This window comes from Penicillium maclennaniae (assembly GCF_028827695.1).
Source record: "Penicillium maclennaniae strain IBT 15551 chromosome Unknown utg000006l:1.0-2513246.0:1.0-2515036.0, whole genome shotgun sequence".
NCBI lineage: Eukaryota > Fungi > Ascomycota > Eurotiomycetes > Eurotiales > Aspergillaceae > Penicillium > Penicillium maclennaniae.
In genome coordinates this window covers 402,202-423,283 of record NW_026623218.1, presented here as the reverse complement: position 1 = coordinate 423,283, position 21,082 = coordinate 402,202, and the positions used below count along the sequence as shown (strand labels likewise).

At 50.0% G+C, this 21,082-nt stretch overlaps 10 protein-coding genes across 10 annotated transcripts; 3 read left to right on the top strand and 7 right to left on the bottom strand.

Annotated features, from left to right (window-relative positions):
- Window positions 1-476: 476 nt before the first annotated feature.
- N7477_006395 (acyl-CoA thioesterase) lies at window positions 477-1,397 on the bottom strand (the record flags this gene model as incomplete). Its single annotated transcript, XM_056968058.1, has 2 exons — window positions 477-1,253; window positions 1,308-1,397. The coding sequence occupies 2 exons, from the start codon at window positions 1,395-1,397 to the stop codon at window positions 477-479; spliced, it is 867 nt and encodes a 288-aa protein (XP_056820854.1).
- Window positions 1,398-3,231: 1,834 nt separating this feature from the next.
- N7477_006394 (fungal specific transcription factor domain-containing protein) lies at window positions 3,232-4,753 on the top strand (the record flags this gene model as incomplete). The annotated part of the gene is made up of 3 exons (XM_056968057.1): window positions 3,232-3,245; window positions 3,294-3,870; window positions 3,926-4,753. 3 exons carry the CDS (start codon window positions 3,232-3,234, stop codon window positions 4,751-4,753), a joined length of 1,419 nt encoding a protein of 472 aa, XP_056820853.1.
- A 63-nt stretch (window positions 4,754-4,816) lies between these two features.
- Window positions 4,817-5,757, bottom strand: N7477_006393 (oxidoreductase, short-chain dehydrogenase/reductase family; the record flags this gene model as incomplete). The annotated part of the gene is made up of 3 exons (XM_056968056.1): window positions 4,817-5,057; window positions 5,105-5,141; window positions 5,208-5,757. 3 exons carry the CDS (start codon window positions 5,755-5,757, stop codon window positions 4,817-4,819), a joined length of 828 nt encoding a protein of 275 aa, XP_056820852.1.
- Window positions 5,758-6,383: 626 nt separating this feature from the next.
- N7477_006392 (aldehyde dehydrogenase family protein) lies at window positions 6,384-7,990 on the bottom strand (the record flags this gene model as incomplete). The annotated part of the gene is made up of 5 exons (XM_056968055.1): window positions 6,384-6,494; window positions 6,550-6,967; window positions 7,017-7,489; window positions 7,539-7,701; window positions 7,752-7,990. 5 exons carry the CDS (start codon window positions 7,988-7,990, stop codon window positions 6,384-6,386), a joined length of 1,404 nt encoding a protein of 467 aa, XP_056820851.1.
- Window positions 7,991-8,190: 200 nt separating this feature from the next.
- N7477_006391 (type 1 glutamine amidotransferase) lies at window positions 8,191-9,028 on the bottom strand (the record flags this gene model as incomplete). The annotated part of the gene is made up of 3 exons (XM_056968054.1): window positions 8,191-8,487; window positions 8,535-8,758; window positions 8,806-9,028. The coding sequence occupies 3 exons, from the start codon at window positions 9,026-9,028 to the stop codon at window positions 8,191-8,193; spliced, it is 744 nt and encodes a 247-aa protein (XP_056820850.1).
- An 889-nt stretch (window positions 9,029-9,917) lies between these two features.
- Window positions 9,918-11,449, bottom strand: N7477_006390 (protein kinase domain protein; the record flags this gene model as incomplete). The annotated part of the gene is made up of 4 exons (XM_056968053.1): window positions 9,918-10,163; window positions 10,491-10,637; window positions 10,890-11,205; window positions 11,265-11,449. The coding sequence occupies 4 exons, from the start codon at window positions 11,447-11,449 to the stop codon at window positions 9,918-9,920; spliced, it is 894 nt and encodes a 297-aa protein (XP_056820849.1).
- A 717-nt stretch (window positions 11,450-12,166) lies between these two features.
- N7477_006389 (VOC family protein) lies at window positions 12,167-13,134 on the top strand (the record flags this gene model as incomplete). The annotated part of the gene is made up of 2 exons (XM_056968052.1): window positions 12,167-12,185; window positions 12,368-13,134. 2 exons carry the CDS (start codon window positions 12,167-12,169, stop codon window positions 13,132-13,134), a joined length of 786 nt encoding a protein of 261 aa, XP_056820848.1.
- Window positions 13,135-13,937: 803 nt separating this feature from the next.
- N7477_006388 (MFS transporter) lies at window positions 13,938-15,722 on the top strand (the record flags this gene model as incomplete). Its single annotated transcript, XM_056968051.1, has 1 exon — window positions 13,938-15,722. One exon carries the CDS (start codon window positions 13,938-13,940, stop codon window positions 15,720-15,722), a length of 1,785 nt encoding a protein of 594 aa, XP_056820847.1.
- Window positions 15,723-16,107: 385 nt separating this feature from the next.
- N7477_006387 (putative acid phosphatase) lies at window positions 16,108-17,407 on the bottom strand (the record flags this gene model as incomplete). Its single annotated transcript, XM_056968050.1, has 2 exons — window positions 16,108-17,166; window positions 17,216-17,407. The coding sequence occupies 2 exons, from the start codon at window positions 17,405-17,407 to the stop codon at window positions 16,108-16,110; spliced, it is 1,251 nt and encodes a 416-aa protein (XP_056820846.1).
- A 2,057-nt stretch (window positions 17,408-19,464) lies between these two features.
- On the bottom strand, window positions 19,465-20,707 carry erg6 (sterol 24-C-methyltransferase; the record flags this gene model as incomplete). Its single annotated transcript, XM_056968049.1, has 4 exons — window positions 19,465-19,569; window positions 19,614-20,358; window positions 20,414-20,448; window positions 20,504-20,707. The coding sequence occupies 4 exons, from the start codon at window positions 20,705-20,707 to the stop codon at window positions 19,465-19,467; spliced, it is 1,089 nt and encodes a 362-aa protein (XP_056820845.1).
- Between the last annotated feature and the right edge of the window lie 375 nt (window positions 20,708-21,082).

Sequence of the window (21,082 nt, the reverse complement as noted above, 5' to 3'; positions counted from 1 at the left end):
ACATGTGCGGGCGAACCCAATGCATTGCCGAACTGTGATCAGTCCAGTAGATAATTCTAGTGCATCGCCTTAACCACTCGGCCAAACTGACTAATGATGAAAAGAGATAGCCTTTATGCCTACATAGACAGCCACTAACAAAATCTTCATGACACCAGGAAACAACAGCTCTGGAAAGAAATTCCCAATCTACTATTTGGGAGATTGGGCTATTCTTCTTCAAGACTTAGTGAAAAAGGTCCATTAAGGTCACAAATAGCCTGACTCAGTGGTGTTCATATCAATCCTCTAAAGCCCTTTCAATATATATGCGTAAGTTTCTACCTCTATTTTGTTGATAACCTAATCGCCCGACCTCGGCTTTCAATTTTGAGCCGAGGCCTCATCAAAAACCAATGCAAGGCTCTGCGGGATTCATTTGATATTCCGTCCGTTTTCAGCGCAAAAGAAGAGGTTCAGGTGGAATCAGCCTCAGATTACCTCCAGAACAGGTCCGTATACCTTCCCAGCGCCGTAGAAACATCACCTTCAAAGGTGTCGTAGACAGCATCCCACCCCAATTTCAATTGCGCAATGTCCAAATCCCGTTTGCGTCTATCTTCGATTAATCGTCGTTCCGACTGAGAGCAATCATTGGTGTCATTAGCAGAGATCTCGCAATCAAGCTCTGCCGTCGCAGGAGGTAGAAGGCCGCATTCCACGAGCATTCTCTCGGGCGCAATTGTCTTCCTCCCTTGCTTGAAAACGAATCGAGACACTGCTGACGCAAAGACCGTCTTGCCCTTTTCTTTATCACTCTGGTTTCTCTTCTTTCCTCGCGCTGTGGCTTCACTGTTCAATTGGCCTTGCACACGAAACCTGGCCGGCCGATGAGCACCTCGGACAACGAAATGAGTGACAATATATATCCACTTTTCATCCCAGCTCAGAATGCGAGACCATACCTCGTAAGGCTGATATGGCTTGATCTCTCTCTTGAAAATACATTGTACACCGCCCAGAGCCATGGAAGCAGTGTTGTGTTTGGGGCGAAATGATAATCGCTGGCTGAAGAGGACAAGACAGAGATTGCCCCGCGAGATATCAATGTCCATGAAATAGGTTGAGTTGGACTTGTGGATGTTGTAGTCGCATTCGCTTAGTGGGGCTCTTGTGCGGTGAATTGCCGAGAGGAATAAGCATTCTGGACTAAGTTCATCGATAGTTGTGGGAGAGATGTAGAGTCGGGTCAATACGGCTCGGAAAAATCGAAACTTTGTGTAAAATTAGTCTTGGATTTGGATCTCATGGGATGCAATGGTACTCACATGCCAAATCCCGGGTAAGTTTTTGTATGACAGTAGAGCGATCACCAGAATGGCGACAACCATTGGTGAATCGAGCGTCAAACTCGCCATTATGACCTCTCAATTGCCAGAGATTCAGTGGTCCGTTCATCAGGAAAAAAAAAGGCAAAAATGCGGATTTGGGGCTTTATGAGCAAATGCTCGGCGGGATTCAAGCATTGTTGAGAGGTGATTCCCGACGCGTGAGCCGTGGATCTGAAGCCGAGGATGACAATGACTCGGCATCCCGACGGCAGGCCCTTGGCATGTGGTTCATAAAGAAGGCACTTTGACGTCAACATAAGTATAGCACAGAGCAAACAGTAGATTTTCGAGCTCTAGTTCATCAATTTCCTTCGCCTGTATATCATTGCATTGTTCCCTTATAATCACTGCTGTGTTGGCTCTTCTACATGCTCTAAGGGGTGAAGGATTCGATTCCTCCCAGTTTTTATGCACCTACACATCGGATTGTCTCTGCCCAAGATATTTCTCACTTCATCAATGACCACTAAGCTTAAATTTCAAAAAGAAAATGATTCCGGACCTATTGTTGCACGTTAGAGATACGCGCGAATGATGGCCTGATTGGTAAAGAGATGTAGATATAACTAACCGGAAGCCGTGCAGCCCAATCCCCGGCAGACCTGCTATCGACCACAACCTTCGTCAATGGTTCCGAGCAACTAAGTGAAGATTTTAGCGCTGGGAGAGGGAACCACCTGCATTTCTCAAACTTAATGACCTATGAGTTTCTTTCGGATTTTCGAGTACATCAAAGCGAGGGAAGCATGACTGGTGCTATACAATCTTGCGAGAAAGTGGAAGTGTTGATTTAGCGTCAAGGCAGGTTTTTATCGTGCGGGAGCTCAGCTGGTGGCGGCGGATTGTGGCGATGTGGTTCGTGGGAGCCGAGGCGAATGATTCTTTTGGCAATTGCTGCCGACCAGCGCGACCCGCGTAAGATCAAGAAGCAATGCGGTCTGATCTCTCAAGGATTCCATCACTCAACGTCTAACTCCTGCTTCATCATATCCGTCGAGGGTGATGACTCGATTTATGCCCCCAATATAGACACCATTTCAAAGTTTGATCTTAGATAGTGGTAGCAATTCGAAGGAAGTCGACTCTGTCTTTGGAAAACCACATACTCTCTCGTCCTAGCATTACTCCAAATTTGATGTTCGAACTGGCAATAATTGCATCATGTGTACCTTTGCTAATAATACGTCCGAAATTGATTTGGTCTTTGGTTCGAATGCTGGATTCAATTTACAGCTGGGATGCAAACCCTTCGACGATGTAGTCTGACAAGCCTCCTTGCAAATTTTCTTATTAATCGCCGAAATGTGTTCCGAAAGAAGGCCCAAGTGTAAAGTGATGGTCTCATACATGCTTCCTGCATACTCATTATATTTCTTTCCCGTCGTTTTATTTGGACCAATGGAATAGGCTACGATACCTAGTACTTCACGTTCGTTCTTCATAGTTCCCATTATCAAGTGACATTAAATAAACAATGTGCTCGGTCGTACGACGGCTAAAATGGTGGGAAGGGAAAGCATAGATGGCTCCAAGCGGAGGCGATTGCGACTCTGGGCTTAAAATTGGAGAAACCACGTTATCCGGAAATGACAAGCGATGATTTGTTGCGGATTAGAGTTTTACCCCACACTGACCGCGGTCTCGTTATCGGTCGTGCCCCGTCCTTCGTTCCGCATTCCTCGCTCGTCTGTCACTAGCGATTCTTCTCTCCCCAATATGCCAGATCGACAACGAACAACAAGAATAGTGCGCGTCCGCACAGGGTGCTGGACATGCAGACGACGCAAGAAGAAGTGTGACGAGGCACGCCCGATCTGCGGGGGCTGTCTGCGGAATGATTTAGGGTGTTCCTGGCCAGTCAATGTGCCAGGAGAGGTAATTCTATCGCACAGGATGTACATGATATGAACGATAAGAAAAAAGGAACGAACGGCGAGCAAGCCTCGAAGTAGCCGACCTCGATGGAATGCAGATGCCCGCGAGTCCGGCCTCGAGACATTCTTCTACGTCGAGCGGCGGACAATCAGTCGTCGCTGACAGGGGTCTGGATGATGCCATGCAAGATATGCAAGAGGAGATGATCGATCGCAGAACATCGCTGGGAAGCATGGATAGCTCCCTGGCGACGGTACCGTTTGGTAATCTGGTGCCTCGGACCATGTCGATGCTTCCTGGTTACGACGCTGATAGTTACCAACTACTCAGCCATTACTTGAGCACGACGGCCGACTGTATGGCTAATGGCTCTACACCTATCAACCCATTCCTAGTGCAAATTGTGCCGTTAGCGTTTTCCAGCGATCTGTTGTTACAACTCGTCATCACCCAAAGTGCGGCCCACCGGGCGTTTCGGCGTCGCGATGAGTCGGACGCAATCGCTCACTCCCATTACACAAAGGCGATCCAGCTTTTCCGACACGGAGTCACCGATTTCATCGAGGGAAAGGAACCCAACCCGCTGATGTTGCTGGTCGGCGCTCTCCTAATGTGCTTCACAGAGGTACCTTGCGATCACCCCACAGTTCCATGGTCACAGACTGACAACCCAACCATAGACCGCCAAGGGAGACGTGACTGGCACGATATTCGACCACTTGTCGGCTGCTAACTCTCTTCTTGTTAAACTGCTTGCACAGAGTGATACTGCTGTTCCAAGAGAACTGAAGAACTTCGTCATAGAATACTACACCTACACCGCGACCGTGAGCATGATCTCCATCGACGCCCGTCTAAGCGGGCAATTATTCTTAAATTTTGACCTGGAGCAACGGGCTCGCGAACTCCTGACCACACAATACGTCGGCAATCTCTGCGGCTGCTGGCTAGAGCTTCTCCTTCTAATTCCCTGCATCTTCGATCTTGGCCGGCAATGGATGATGGACGAAGCACAGACCATTTCACCGACCGCGGACGACATCGCAATGTTCGCCTCCATTCAAGCCCAAATCCTGCGCTGGTCGCCTTATCCAACTGTCATGCCTGAAGTTTACCTAGCTGGCTCGATCTTCCAGCAGGCCATGTTGATCTATCTCTACACGTCTCTTGGAGGCTATCAATATGCACCCGACGGGATATACAAAGGCTTGATCGAGAATGCCGTTACAGAAGCCATGGGCTACCTGGACGAATTATCTCCACAAGCACGGATCAACTCAGGCCTGTGCTGGCCGATCGCCGTGATAGGCTCTTGCCTGTCAACACCAATACAGCAACAAACCCTACGAAGCCGACTAATCGACATGTCATGCCATTTCGGTCTTGGAAACATGCACCGGACTCTACAACTCCTAGAGGCAATGTGGCTATTACCATTATCTGAGGCAGGTCCTTGGAACATATGTCGAACGATGCAGCAGAATCAAATTTGGATATCTTTTGCCTGAACAATTTGAAACAGCTTGAAAATGAAAATGTTTCATTTCAATCTTTTGCCTAAGATACATCAATCATGAAGCTTGATTCTTCGGAGCGGCAGTCGCCGGCCCCTCGGGTGTGACATATGCCTTTGTTAAACCGCCATCAACGACAAAGTCGGTCGCGTTGACAAAAGACGATTCGTCGCTCGCCAGGAAGATCACAGCGTGGGCCTGCTCAATAGCTTCGCCGAAACGGCCGCTTGGGAAGTGGACTTCGCGACGGAAACGCTTCTCCTTGTCATCACCCAGCCAGTCTTGAAGGAGAGGTGTGCTAAATCACCGTCAGCAAGAATCAAGCAAGGAACAAGAAGAACATACTTCAGAGGCGCAGGACAGAGAGAGTTAAACCGGAATCCTGCACCCAAATCTATTAGCAAAATAATCCCCCAATCTCAAAGAAAGGACAACAATGATTTCATACCTTCGCGCGCATGAACAATGCCCAACTCCCTCGTCATCGCCAAAACAGCCCCCTTACTAGCCGTATACGCCAACTGCGGCGTCGCCGCCCCAACAAGCGCAACCATACTCGCCGTATTAATCACACTCCCCTTCACCTTTCCATTCCTCCTGAAGCTCTCTACAGCATACTTACACCCGAACCAAACACCCTTGACATTAATATTCTGCGTCAAATCCCAGATCTTCTCCGGCGTAGCAATCGCGTCCGCGTCCTCCGCGTGCATGATTCCCGCATTGTTGAACATGATATCCACTCCACCCCAGGAATCCACTTTCTCGACCATACTTTTCACAGAGGATTCGGAGGACACGTCGACTTGGATTGTTTCAACCCGTGTTCCTGGACAGAGGGATTGGACTTTTGTCAAGGCGGAGGAGAGGGCGGGTTGGGAGATGTCGGCCATTAGGACGGAGGCGCCTTCTTGGAGCATGAGGATTGTGGTTTCGAGACCGATGCCGCCAGCGGCACCGGTGATGATGGCGTTCTTTCCTTGGAGGCGGTTGACCATGGTTTTCTATTTGTATAGGATTTGGGGAAGTTGATTGAAAGTAGATTTGACGGTTGGATGGATGTTGGAGAGAGGGAATGTATGCGGGATCTCAATTTATAACTTGTTATCTACGCTTTCTTCACAGAAGTATCTCATGACCTTCATCTTACTCAGTTCTTTTTAACTTGACGCGCGCGATATCCACGATGGATCCCTGCACTTCGGCATGTGTAACCCTGCGTTCTAGGGCATCCTCTATCGCGCGCCTGGGTATCTAGTATCGATCCGACGGCGCGGTACCCTGGTTCATGCGGGGTATGAGGGGTGCTTGGTTCGCGGTCTGGGGTTTGAGATAGCTGGGATGCATTTCATGGGGTTGCAGTTATGTTTTAGGCAAATTGAGTGATTGCCGCGTAGGTGGATAACTGCAGCGCGGTCCCGGACCGCGCAGTGGGGCTGGCACCGGGGGTTGTTAGTTGGGATTTGCCACGCATGAGGATGAAAGTGAAATGGATTGGATGGCTCTCAGTTCGATAGTGATGCTCGTGTATTTGTGAAGCTGTAGTACAGCCATTGTTTGTTAAAGTGATAGATGAATGTTTGATGGATGCTTCATTTGAAACCTCTAGCTCTATAATGTTGCTCTAAGAAGCATACTTGACGTGGTAACTCTTCAACTTGGTGAACCCGTCATAACCGCGAGGACCCAATGTGCATCCCAGACCAGAATTCTTCCAACCAGTCCAAGCCAGATCCTGTGAAACGTATCTTAGTATGAGCCAACTCCAAGATTACTGGAGGTGAACTTACCGGAGCAGGATAATCGCAACGGTTGATGAACACAGTACCAGCCTCAATGTCATCAATCAATTCCTCGCCACGAGCAATGTCTTTAGTCCAGACACTCGCAGTCAGACCATAGTCGCTGTCATTCATCAAAGCGACAGCTTCCTCATCGCTGGAAACCTTCATAATGGGCATGACAGGGCCAAAGGTCTCTTCTTTCATGGTGATCATGGAGTGGTTGACATTCGTGAGGACGACAGGAGCAATAAAGTTGCCCTTCTGGGATGTCTTGGCCAGAGCGAAAGTGCCGTTCTCCGGAGTGGAGTCGACTGCGCCCTTGCTCAAGGCATCGTCGATGTGGGATTGAATCTTGACCTTGGCTGGAGCAGAGATCACCGGTCCAGTGGTTGTGTTGCTATCTTGGGGATCGCCGAGCTTGTATCTATACAAGAATTAGAAGTAAATCTCTCATCAAGCCAAGGGGCACTCACGTAGCCAGCTCTTCCTGCACACAGCGCACAAACTCATCATAGATCTTCTCGTGCACGTAGACACGCTCAATAGAGCAGCAGCTCTGGCCAGAGTTGAAGATTGCACCATCAACCAGATTCTCAGCAACACTCTTTGCGTCTGCATCGGCACGGACATAGGCGGGGTCATTTCCGCCGAGCTCGAGGTTGACGGGCTTTACCTGCTTCGCAGTTGCCTCCCGGAGGCGGATACCGCCCGCGGTAGAACCTGTGAATGAAATCGACTGGATCTCGGGAAGCTGGGCCACTTGGTCGAGAACATCCAGGCTACCAATGTGAACAATCTGAAGGACGTTGGAAGGGAGTCCAGCTTCGGTGAAGATCTCGAGGAGTCGGTTTCCGAAGAGCGGGGTCTGAGGGGATGGACGAAGGAGGACGCTGTTTCCTGCCACCAGGGCGGGTATCAGAGCGTTGACGGTGGTCAGGTAGGGGTACTGTTGGCTGGTTAGTATAGTTTGCGACCGGGTCGGTTTCATTACTCACGTTCCAAGCGCCGGCGATCAGAATGGGACCGAGAGGGACGTGCTTGACCATACGCTTGAAGCCAGCTTGAGGCTGACCAGGCAAATCAGCCAAAGCCTCTCCGGCGATCTGGAGCAAGTACTCTGAGCGAAGCGCGGCAGTCTTGATCTCTCCGACACAGTATCTGCGACAAGTCAGTCGAGTCAATGGAAAGACTCGACGAGAACGAATTACCTGATCGGTCGACCCATTTGGGTCGTGAGCTCCTTGGCCAGCTCATCGTACTTGGTAGCAAGAATGGCAAGAGCGCGCTTGACAATGTCCTTCCGTTCATCTAAGCTCAGCTTGCGATAAGACTCAAAGGCCAGCTTGGAGGCCTTTGCCATCTTACCAGCATCCTCGAGCGAGGTGCCCGGCTGATCGAAGATCACCTCATGTGTAGCAGGGTTGATAGTGCGGATCTGGTTCGACATTATGGGTGGAATATATGCAATGCCTCAGTGGTTCAAGAGCGCGGTTGCTCTGGAGGGGCAAATCGGGTTTTATAAGGCGAGTGATGTCAATCGCCGCTTATCGCATTCCGCGTTCCCCTTATCAACTATGAACTTCCTCGCGCTCCTGTCCTTTGACACCCATTTGAGTAATTTGCTTTCATTTTTAATTTCAAAATCAGTTATGCTACTGAGCTGTTGATAAATTCTATAATCTTCTTCGCCACTAGAGCTCCATCGTGGTGATTTCCTGCTCTCGCCGCTCCGTCTTGGGCTAGCTCATCGTTGAACACACCGCCATTATGTCTTGCTTCAACAAGATGCGACATGATATATTCGTTGAACTCGGGATGCGCTTGAACAGTCAAGAGGCGATTGGGCATGTAGAAGCCTTGGATTGCGCATGGGTCACTATAGCCAAGATTGATGCACCCTTCGGGCACCTCGTGGACAATATCGCGGTGCATTTGATGCAGATGCTATTCGTTATTAGAACATACTTCATCCATCTTATCGAAGAACCCACCAACTCATCCTTTCCGAAAAGTTCTTTCCCAGCATCAGTCAAAGTAATCTTTGAGGAAGAAATCTCCCAACTATCTCCACGACTAACACGCTTGCCCAAGGCCCTCGCAAGGATCTGATGACCAAAGCAAATCCCAACAACAGGCTTCTTATGAGCCTTGACAACGTCATGAATATACTCAGTCAACGTCAGGATCCAACGGTCGTCACTGAAAGCATCATGCTCTGCAATAGTTAGCCGTGTCCTTAAGCACAAGAACAGGCAATCATACTGCTACCTGTGAGGAGAAACGCATCACACTCGTTGGGGTCAGGATAGACGGGGTTCTCCACAACATGCCACTTGCTAACCTCAATCTCAGCAGTGGAGCCGCTCTCCTCTAGTCCCTTCTTCAGAAGACTTTCGAAGATATCTCCGTAGCCGCCGAACTTGGCCTGCACTGGCGGGATCGGCGTGTCGCATTCAAGGACGGCGATGCGAAGGAGACGGGTCATTCTGCCGAGTACAGGCTGACTTGATAGTTATCGATTGCTTTGCGACGGTAGACTCGTTCATGAGTTGCTTTATGCATTTGGGGATGGTGGCTATCCCGCTTGCTGAGCGCGCGCGCTTAGCCCCACCACGCGGTCCGAGGGCGCTGCCGCCGCGAAGGTTTCCGATGGATAATACGAACTCTATAAAGACCACGAGTATGTTGAAACATCGCCCAGCTGTGCTCAGGTAGACATGATTGACAAGCATCTCATACTGACATGCGGTGGTAGCCAATCTGTAGGACTAAATTCGGAGAAGAGGAACCATCACTCTCAAATAGGACGAAATCTCTCCGAAATATGCAAATATTTAATTCGCTTTGCACAATCATAGAATTTTCAAGCCTATAATGATCACATTCGAGTACCGTTTAACCCGATGATCTACACACCCGTGATTTATGTATTTGGGTTGCATTCCTAGCCGCTTACAGAAAAGCTCACACTTGATTACATTATTTTCATTCCCTACACTTGTTTGGCGATAATTCGGACCGATGACTATGCAGCGAGCTTACAACTAGACGAGCCATGTAGACTATTGACTTTGATTTCCAAAAACGGTCTCAGCGCCATGGCGCCTGCCGATGATACAGCAGGGCGTCGACAGAATTCCCTGTTTCTCACATAAAAGGCCTATTTCAATCGTGTTCAAGGCGGGAATGTAGTTCAAGTGTGAGGCTGCCCCCAATATTTTCTCGTAGCCTTCTAGTGCTCGCGTTTACATTGTATCTGCCCATTGGAGTCGCATTGATTCTTGTAGAGGACGCCAGGTAAATTGTATGGAAAATCAGATAGACCAGCACCCGGTTTTTGGATTTCCGAGTCAACCAGTAAATGGCTGTTTTGCCTAGAGTCTCTCATCCTTTAGTAGAAGCTCGCAGAAATCAGGAGCTTGTTTGTTTCGGTTGAAGAAAAGGGTGCTCAGCCAGTTCGCCTGCCGTTTTCTCTTATCTGGGTGCCAGACAAGCATTCGCTTGGCGAGGTCTAAAAACGCTTCCTTCTCCTCTCCCCCAAGGAATAAGACTGTGTCGCCTAGTTTGCGGTTAGGGATCAGGTCTTCGTACAGGAAGCGACCTGAGATGTTTCGTGAGTTCTAAGAATTCGTTCGAGATAGGAAACCCAGTAATACCTTTTTCGTCAAAGAATGGCCCACAGAAGTACGTTTCCGCGGTCTCGCATACTCTGCCGTCTTCTCGTCTGACAGGTTCCGGCCACAAGTACTCTCGTATGTATTGATACCTTTGTATGGCCTCTGGAGGAGGTGGACCGAGTAAGGCAATCATTTCGGCGATGTGTAGTTTAGCATCGTAGCGACCTTCTGGATCATGAATATGCTAAAATAGCTCTTTGCCTTCGATCATATCCCACAACTGGTCTGGCATTAGCGGATGCACCAACTCTGGAGAACAATGGAACGCACCAGAACGCCAAGATTCCAAATATCCGCAGGCATTTGCCAACCATTACCCAGTATCACCTCTGGTGCCCGATAGTGGTCTGGCTGGATAGGCCAAACGCCCCAGTCGTCGTCTTCCTGGAGTCTGGTTGCCAAGCCAAAGTCGACAAGCTGTGGTATATCTCAGGCTTTTAAGTGGGCCGAAGTCATTACGAGATTGATACACTGGCCGTCCCGTCGAATCAATCTTAAAAGCCATCGGTTTTGCAAGCTGAGAATCCATAAAATCACCAAGCACGGTTGGATCCTCGAAGGAGACCATGATGTTCTTAAGCTTTAGATCTAGGCAGCCACTTGGGCTTAGTGTTGTTGACAGGAATTAAAGTTGAAGATAAACTTACCTGTATGAACTGTCCTGCATACCTTATGCAGATAATCAAGCCCCGTAAGAAGGGCCCGAATGTATGTTTTAATGAGGGGCAGTGGCATCTTTCTGTCGTCAAAGCGCCGCTGATACATCGACAATGACTCCCTCATAGGCGGATACACAAGACCTAGATAAGAACCTTCTAGGCCTTTAAATTCAAAAGAGTCTAGTAATGTTCGGATCAGCGACCGACCGCGATGTGATGGGTCTGCCGTGGAAATATGCTCTTTAACTTCGCGCTCATGACCAGCGGAACTCGCATTATTATTGATAATTTTCAGTGCCACGACGCTTTCTGGCTCTTCGATATGCCTGTATGTTTGTTAGAGACAGGGAGAGCTTCGAACTGGACAGAAATTATTCAAGGCTACCCTTGCAAATCACGCGCGAGCCATACTGTTGAAGACACGCCCCAGCCAACCTTAACCAAGTTTTGGTAACGATCGGCGAGTACCTCTCCTGGCTTCACCGGGTAGAAGTACTTGGAATTGTATACTGGCGAGATCTCTTCATCAACGAGTATGCCGGGCGGTAAAGGTGGCCCCGGAGAAAGCATATGAAATGGTTTCTTGCGAAGCAAGGCGGAGAAACGAGGAATCAACGGCTTCATAGTATTCATTACAAAGTTCCTTTCTTTAAGCCGACGGGAGAATGTGATGTCTGTGTGTTGTTGAAGAAGAAGATCAAGGAGCCTGGGCACGACTGGTGAAAGTGATCACGTGGAACGATACTCATTAGTGATCGATGCATTAGACGAATACACAACCGATTTCCCTATCCTCTTGGACTTGGTTGTCCAGGGAGCGTCTATCCTCTCGCCAGTGGAATAGATTGTTTCGAGCCGAAACTGGCCTAATATCGCAGAGCGACTGGACACTGTTACCCAAACAATGCCGATCCCATTTAGAGCTGAATGAGGCATCTGTATCTGACGCTGTGAAGAAGTTCAATTCGCACAAGGTTCACGAATTAGCCGAAGCCAAAGAGTGTTTAGGTATAACCTAATTTTGGTCCAAGTGGGTCAATTTGGAAGGATCCAACCATTCTCGGATTTCTAGCTCACCTTGGCTTCACAATGAGCATCCGAAACCTTTTGAAATAGTTTCGCCATGTCTCGCAGGCAATTTTCCGAGCTCTCCCAGCAAAGCGATGATGATTCCGTCGCAGTTGCTCCAGCAAGCACCATTGAATAAATACTACGCCTGCTTTAGCCGGGGCTGAATGTCATCTGAGAATGGTCTCGTCTGTCTTGAATTTGCCATTGTCTATGCCAATGCTCCGACTTGAGGGATGTTATCTGCTGCAGGCGCTCCTTGCGGGGAGCCCTCGTGCGGGGAACTCGTGCGCAATCCTACTCCGACAATCTCCTAGCATCTTTTCCACGGCCCCAAAATATCGCTTCAGTTCAGTTCACTGAGAATCTCTGGCGGTAAGCCTGTCGAATACATTCAAAATGCTTAGCCAAGCTTCGCAGCCCCCCCCATCCTGGACCATATTGTCATTCTTCTTTCTCATAAAGATCTTCTCGGCATCTCCAAACACATTGAGGGGCGCTTCACTCTGGCACCAGGGGGCAACCACGCTGATGGGCTTACAACAAACAAGCTAGTGCTGTTCGCCGATGGTGTTTACCTCGAGTTCATTGCATTTTTCGATGATGTGGACCCCGAAAGACGACGTAACCATCGCTGGGGAAAAGAGACGGAGAGAACAATCATTGACTGGGCTTTCACCTTGCCTTCGGAGAGCGACTTTGTCGCCGTTCAACAACGATTTCAGAATGCCGATACCAGTATATCCTATACAGATCCAATTCCTGGCGGTCGCACGAAGCCGGATGGGACAATTTTAGAATGGGCAGTTTGCACGCCCAAAGACAGCCAGGGCGACGTGGTAGCCCCAGGATCTATGCCATTCTGGTGTTTGGACAGAACCCCTCGCGATAGGCGTGTTCCTTATAAGTTGGAGTCTCATCTCACTCAGCACCCCAATGGTGTTCAAGGTATCTCGGCGGTGTCCGTCCAGGTTCCCGATCTTGAAGCGAGTAAACTAAAGAGCTCATATGATGCCATCTTTGATGGGAAATGGAGCTATGACGTTCCCTCTGGATCAACGGCTGGCAAGCGGGCATTCTCTCTCTCAAATGGTGAGGCTGTAATTAAGCTATTATTCCATGGGTCCAAGGCTGGACAGGTGGAGTTACTGCCTGGGCTTGTTGTTGATATTGAGAGCTCGTCATAGTTGTTGACCTGAAACTGCGACCGTGAAAGTCGATGCCTGAGACTACTTTAGAGGTTATAAGTAGCAATAATTAAACGCTGTTTGTTTGCCAAGTAAACATGTTATTTCTGGGGACATAGGTGTGATCAATTGTTAAGAAGGATAGCATACTTGGAGGTTGCATCCCTTTCTCTTCCTGTTTCTGTCATAGTCTTAATTCAAGCTTCTATGCTTCCATGGGCCTCTATTAATCACCAATCACCGTGAGCAGGATGCATAACTTGGAGACAGTGGAGTCATGTGCGTGCCGAAGAGCCGAAATAGCTGAGTCATGATGCCTGAACCGGCGCACGGAGTTCTTGTTCCACATCCGACCAGATTTTTGCCCCGTTTTCGATCTGCAACACACGACGAAGGCGGTAGCCTGCCCTGGCAATGCCGGTTCAGGCCGCCGCTCTTGCCTGTTTCTACGGTTGAGCGGGACCTGAAGAGCCTGGGCCAGGGTCAGTCCCCTTTCAAGCTTTGAGCCGAGCCAATGATCACTGCGAAATTTTCAATGTTGGAGCGGTCTACACGGCGTTAATCTATTATCACCGCGTGCATTGCCTTTGCAGCATGTTATGCGCTCCGTATCGGTGATTTTTGTTCCGTGATGCTACCGCGTATAAATGTACTTTCCCCGCTGGTTTTTTTTTTGCTTGGTTTCAGTGTCGCGTGTGCATAGTCTTTTTGACTACTGTGAGATATTCTAACCATCTTATCTACATAATAGAGCGTTTTCCAACTTCAGTACTCTTTACAGCTGCACGTGCATGACCACAAGCATGTTAAAGGAACAGGACCATAGCTCCGATGTGGGCGAGTCTCGTTCACCGTCTATCTCAGACTCGGACTCTGAGCATCACCAAAATGTTACAGACTCTATGGCGTCCAGACAACGATCATCATCCGCCACGGCCACGGTGCCTCACCTGGATCGTGTGCACTCTGCAAAGCACCTAGACGACCACTCGACCTATCACAGTGATCACAACATGGACAGCGACGAAGGCGACGAGACAGAAGAATCTTACATGGAAAAGACTGAGACCGTCCAAGAAGTCCGAAACGGCATCGTCAACGAGCGAGATGTTGACCTAGAGCGAAATCAAATGGAACTTAAAAAGTCCAAATCTGCACGTTCAGTACGCTCACGACTAGACTCCAAATTGGTCGACTGGGACGGGCCCGACGATCCAGAGAACCCCAAGAACTGGCCCAACAAGAAGAAGTGGGCAGCAACAGTCACCGTCTCCCTCTTCACCTTCATCTCTCCGGTCTCCTCTTCAATGGTCGCCCCAGCCCTCACCTCAATCGCAGCAGACCTCAATATCACAGACAAAGTCCTCTCCCAACTCACCCTCTCAATCTTCGTTCTTGCCTACGCCGTCGGCCCTCTAATCCTAGGACCTCTCTCCGAGATCTACGGCCGCGTAATCGTTCTCCAACTCGCCAACCTCTTCTTCCTCGTTTTCAACATCGGCTGCGCCGTCTCCCAAACATCAACCCAAATGATCATCTGCCGCTTCTTCGCCGGTCTAGGTGGCTCCGCACCCTTAGCCGTAGGAGGCGGCGTCCTCTCAGACTGTTTCCGGCCCGAAGAACGAGGCAAATCCATCGCAATCTACTCTCTCGCCCCTCTCCTGGGCCCAGCACTAGGCCCCATCGCAGGCGGCTTCATCGCCGAGAATACCACCTGGCGCTGGGTCTTCTATTCCACCTCCATCACAGACGGCCTCATCCAACTCATGGGCCTATTCTTCCTCCGCGAAACATACGCTCCACGTCTCTTGAAAAACCGCGCTGTGCGCCTCCGCAAAGAAACAGGAGACGAATCCTACCAAACCGAAGCAGAACTTCAAAAGAAAACCCTTCTTCAGGTCCTTCGCACTGCCCTCGTCAGACCATTCCGTCTCCTCCTCACCCAACCCATCGTCCAATGTCTCGCATGCTACATGGCCTACATCTACGGAATTATGTACCTTGTCCTATCAACATTCCCATCCCTCTGGACCTCACCGCAATATTATAACGAATCCATCGGCATAGGCGGATTGAATTACATTTCTCTCGGTCTCGGGTTCTGGGCCGGTTCCCAAATTTGTGCCCCGCTCAATGATAAAATCTACCGCGGACTGAAAGCCCGAAATGATAATGTCGGCAGGCCCGAATTCCGAGTCCCACTCCTTATCGTCGGCGCGGTTCTTATTCCCGCGGGATTGTTCATCTACGGCTGGACGGCGCAGGAACATTGTCATTGGATCGCTCCTAATATCGGTGCGTTCCTCTTTGGAACGGGCACGATTGTCTCGTTCCAGTGTATGCAGACGTATATGGTTGATACCTATACGAGGTTCGCGGCGAGTGCCTTGGCTGCGGGTTCGTTTTTGAGATCGTTGGCTGGATTCGGGTTTCCGCTTTTCGCTCCCTACATGTATGATAAGTTGCAGTATGGGTGGGGAAATAGTGTGCTCGCGTTTATTGCGCTGGGCTTTGGTATTCCGGCGCCGATTTTCTTGTGGAAGTATGGGGAGGCTTTGAGGAGGAAGAGTACTTATGCTGCTGGATAAGTTAAGTGGTGGCACAGTCTTGGGTGGCGAAATTGGCGTGTTGCATTTGCATTGCATTTATACTTGCGTTGCATTAGATCTTGATTAATATTTTATACCATATTGTCAAATACCATGAGTGTTCATTGTCTACTCAATCTTCCACGTAGTCACTGGCCAGGCGCACTAGAGACTGAATAGATCGATGGGGCTCACTATCCGCCCGGGTCGGCACGCTTTACCGCATGTCAATTTTCAGGCCTTCCATCTCCGGGGCTATGAACAATCTAACGATTTCTCAAAATAAATTGGAACTCAAACAAGGTATTGTGGTTTAATTTGTATATACATTAAATGCTCTCAAGTTTATCAACACAAACATCTTGATCGACCCAGCGAGAAACGTTTACTCAGTGATGCGGGTCTCCTTCTTGCCCTTCTCAGTACGGCTGAACTTGATACCAAGATTGATACCGCTGGCCTTATCGAAAGGAACAGGAGAGGTGTAGTCGTGAGAAGCAGCCTTACCGTGGTAAGTCTTCTTTACGGTATCGAGGATACCGTGACCAGCAGAGCAAGAGCCGCTAGTAGCGGGAATAGGCCAGGCAGAGGAGTAAGTGGAGTAGTCGTTATCAGAGAGAGGACCAGGGTAGGTCTGGTTGAGGAAGACCTTGTCCATGTTATCGACGTTCCAGTTGGTGTAGCCGACCTTCTTGGCAACGAGATCGAGCAGGTTGGCACCGCAGTCCCAACGGCCGAGGGAGGGAAGACCCCAGTTCGCGGAGAGGGAGGCGATAATGGAGTAGTGGGTGTAGAAAGTGTCATCCTTAGTTCCCTTCAGGTGGGAGGGGACGGCACCACCGAGGAGGATGGAGTACACGCGGTTGGGCTTGGCGTAGGTGGAGGTCTCGTCGAAGGTGACGAGGACCAGGGTGTCCTTGGAGAAGTAGTCATTATTGAGGAGCGGGGGAAGGAAGTCAGCGAGGAAGTCGCCAGCGACGGTGATATCGGAGTCGTGGGCGTCGTTGGTCATGTTGGGGGTGATGAACATGTGCTGGGGCAGACGCTTGTGCTTGACATCCTCGTAGAAGCTGGTGAAGTTCTTGATTTGGAGAGGGCGGGTATCCGAGTCGGTGACAGAGTTGAAGAGGACGAGCGGGTTGTGCTTGCGGACATACTCGTTCGCTCCAGTCTCCGGCCAGCGGTATCCCTGGTAGCCGGCATAGGGCATGTTCTGCTGGTACTCGCCCCAGGAAACACCCTTGGTGTCGAACAGATCGGCAATGGTGGAGACATTGGAAGGGATCTGGTGGAAATCATCATTGTCCATGCCAAAGTCATCACCGCAGGCAGAGGCAGCGTAGTTAGGCTCCGAAGGGTGAGTGGTGGCAAAGTAGTTGGTCAAGAGGATGCCCTCCTTGGCGAGCTTCTCAAAGTTGGCATCGCTGGCAGTGGTATCGAAGTCCTGGATATTTGTCAGTAAAAGTCCTATAGGCCAATTGAGTGATACATACAGTGTTCTCGATCCAGATGTTGACGAAGCGATCGAAAGCACGACCCTTGACGTTGGAAGTAGGAGACAAGGGAACCACGGTAGCGGCGGCCGCCTCCACCTCCGCATCAGTGGGGTACTCAACAGTGGTGGTCTTGGCCGCAGCCAGAGCCAGAGCTCCGATAAAGACAGCGAGGGACTTCTTGGTGAACATTGTGGAGTTTCAACTGTCGATGTGGTGCGGGAAAGGAAAACAAAGCAGGATGATCGGTCCAGGAATGCACGCGATCTTATATCCGGACAGACGCATTCCCCAACGAGGAATCCGACATTGCGATGCCGTTTCACATCGCTTAGAGAACAACTTGAAGCGATGAAGACCAGACGTGAGCTTAGATTACTTGGCGATGCACGTGGTTTAGTTGGGCCTGAGTGAGTGGACGATCGTTGAAGAAAGCCGACTCCGCAAGTGTTGACGCTAAATCGTGACATGATCAAAAGTGATTGGGCGAGGTATACGAGTGGGTCCGGTGTACCTGGCCACGTTCTTTTCTACTGTCCGTGACTGGTTCGCTTCTATCTTTCGAAGTTGCAAGATGAATATCTTTGATGAATTTTGAAATGGCGTGAAAAGACCGCGTATAGAATCAAGCCTGCCAAAGCTTTGCCAAGGCTTGGCTCAGTCAACGTGCGTCTCGCGGTTGGTGCTTAGCCTAGGCTGGGCACCGGGCTTACGCACACAGCTGCAGACTGCAAGCCTAGAACTCGTTCGAGAACAGTCGTGGAAGGTCGCTTAACAAGTAAAGGTAATCGATGGCGAGACATGCTGGGGGTGGAAAATATTTTGATGACTTTCAGGCTGAGTGTCGACTTTCGAATTCGATTCATGTCAGACGAAAGCCTAGTAGTGGGTGAGTAGAATTCTTTTCATTAACATTTGCTAAATCCTGTTTGTTGCTTTGCTGTAATTGTTGGGAGGAACGCTTTGCTTTGCCGCCCTAGGTGTCAAGGAGAAGGAACAGTTCGTATAGGTCTCCCTGCATGTCATCTGCGATACCGCGATTAGAAAATCCCCACTCACGGATAGCCTCTTAGCCTGAATGAGAGAATCTGGATTCGTCATTGTTTACGTTGCCATGCGGTTTTAGATTACAGATATTTTGCATGTATATCGGTATTTGTTCTGTACCGCACATCAGGAAGCATTCAATAGAACTACTATATAATTTCTACTCGTGGAAATCCAGCCTATGACTCGCAAAACACCATCCTCTACCATGGTCACTCCCAGGAAAATTCTCGTTCTCAAGGCTCATCAAGCTCAACGAAATCATCCTCAGACAAAATTCCGTGCTACGAAGACAATCTAAGAATAAACTTTGAAACTACACAGATTCGTCCTCTGCGAGTAGCCAACCACCCATAAATTGGCCCGACTAAATGCCGGAGATGAGCTTCCATTTACTAAAGTAGCCAGGAGCCACAGTTCCCAGGTTGGTCCCTAGAAATCCGAAAGGCCTCTACCAAGCAGGTTGCAACCCTTTTGCGGACTCAGAATTGAACGCGGGTCTATATTCCGATCACCAGACTTCATGTCTGTGATAGATACTTTCGTCCCGTAGTCGCGAGGTCTTTATTTCAGTCTAAAGATTGTCATTGTAGACACAACGGAGATCTCCCTTAACCGACGAGCGTCGAGGTCTCTAAGAAACAGACGTATATGGTTATCCATACATGCATGCTAAGCTTCCAGAGACTGGCTGTGAACTTGAGACGTTGTGGCATATATAATTCTCCTGCAGCGCCGTTCTGAATCTTTCTATCTACATGATATAGCCTTAAGAAATGTACCGATGGCCCGTGCTTCCAAAGTTGTTGACCTGTATCAGATTCCCTTACATTGGTATCCGAATGGGGCCTAGCGTTGCCCGGGCCCCGGACCTTGGCAGTTCCGGTCCACCTAGAGCCTTCGAGCTATCGGTTGGAAGTCTGATGAAAATTCCTACGATAGCCATCTACACACCACCGTATAATTCCAAACATGGGAAATGCTATTCTTGGCTCATGAATCTTGCCTCAATAACTATTACATATCTAAGACCAAAGAAAAGGAAAAGAAGAGAAATCATCACCAACACCGGCGGGCGGTGAGAACGCCAAAGGGAGTCTCCTAGCGACATAGGGCAAAAATAATGAACAGCAGAAGCGAAACCATCTTGGGAATTGGGACAAAAAAGCCGCGGGACAGGAATGAAGAAAATCGCTTTTTTCTTACTCGGGCTTCTTGCCGACCATCAGGTACATGGGGGTGAACAGGTTCTTCTGCGCACCCTCGACCAGGCAGTCACCAGCCAGAGCGAGCGAGTCAGCGGTCTTCTGAGATCCCTTGGGGAAGAACCGATGGTCTCACCGGCACCGACGAAACGGTGGGCGAGACCACGGCCCCACCAGGTCATGCGGGCAATGGTGAAAAAGTCCCACATGGAACCCATGTGCTTGAAGGAACCGGCCAGCGGGTAGTACCAGGGGGTAGCGTCGGGGCGGGCAGCGAGATCCTCGTGGTGCTTCAGCTCGAAGCCAGCGTCTTTCATGGCCTGGACACCCTCGGAGATGCGGACCATGTTGGAGATACCGTCACCCTGCTCGATACCGAGACGGATACGGCGGTGCTCGGGGTTGTCGTTGTCGTAGTCGTCGGTCATCAACCACTCGTAGACACCGAAGGTGCCACCGGGCTTGAGGACACGGAAGATCTCAGAGTAGACACCGACCAGCTCGGGGGCGTGGACGGTGGCCTCAATAGCGTAGACGGCATCGAAGGTGTTGTCGGGGAACTTCATCTGCATGAAGTCGCCCTTGACAAAGGCCATCTTGTCGGAGAGACCCTGCTTCTCGGCGTAGTGGGTGGCGCGATCAATCTGGTAGTCGTTGTTGTTGAGACCGGTGACGTGGGCACCGGTGAACTTGACGATCTCACGGGCAGGTCCGCCAACACCGCAGCCGACGTCCAATACCTTCATGCCTTCGGTGATACCGGTCTGCATGGCGAGGTAGTGCTCGTGGCGGGCAATGGCCTGGTTGAAGGGCTCGCCGTAGGCGAAGCGACAGAAGTGGAAGGAGGAACCCCAGCCGTACTCGTAGAAGTCGGTGGCCAAGTTGTAGTAGCTGCAGAGATGTTAGTGTCCTGGTGCAGTGATTTGCGCAAAGGGGGATAACGTACTGTCGGGTCAGGGTAGCATATTCCTTACGGCGAGCCTGCGCATAAGATGTTAGTGGTGCCAATGGCAGAAATTTGCGCAATAAATCATACCTCACGGTCAGCGTCTGTCTCCTCGACATGGCCCTTGTTGTCCCAGTGCTTGAAGTACTCGTCGACGGCAGCCTTCTGGGCAGCAGCGTCCTTGCCACGCAAGGCAGTCAGACCACCACGGGCCTTAGCAGTCTTTCCGTGGAGAGCCTCCTTGAAGGCAGCATCGCGCGCCAAATCCTCGCGTTCAAGAGCCGTGGGAGCCATTTTGAAGGGGTTGGAGAAAAGGTGGGGATTAAAAAGGGGGAGAAGTCAACGGAGAAAAAGAGAACACCGGGTCGCGGAAGGAGCGCGGAAAAGTGGCAATTGAGGACTCAACGGTGTGTAGAAGGGAATTACAAGAAATTTGAAGTGAACAAAAAGAAATCAGGAGGTTGCGAAAGGAGATAAATAGAAGACACTTTTTTTTTTGCAGGCCAATCACGGAGCCCCCCTAAACTAGGCCGAGTCGAGGTTGGAGCAGCGGAGTCGACGACTTCCGGGTTGTGGCTGCGTCGGTAGCTGGGCCCTCCGATATCTGCCCGGGGTGACCTGATGTTAGATGGGATTCTGGGGTACTCTACGGGGACGAGACCAGGATAA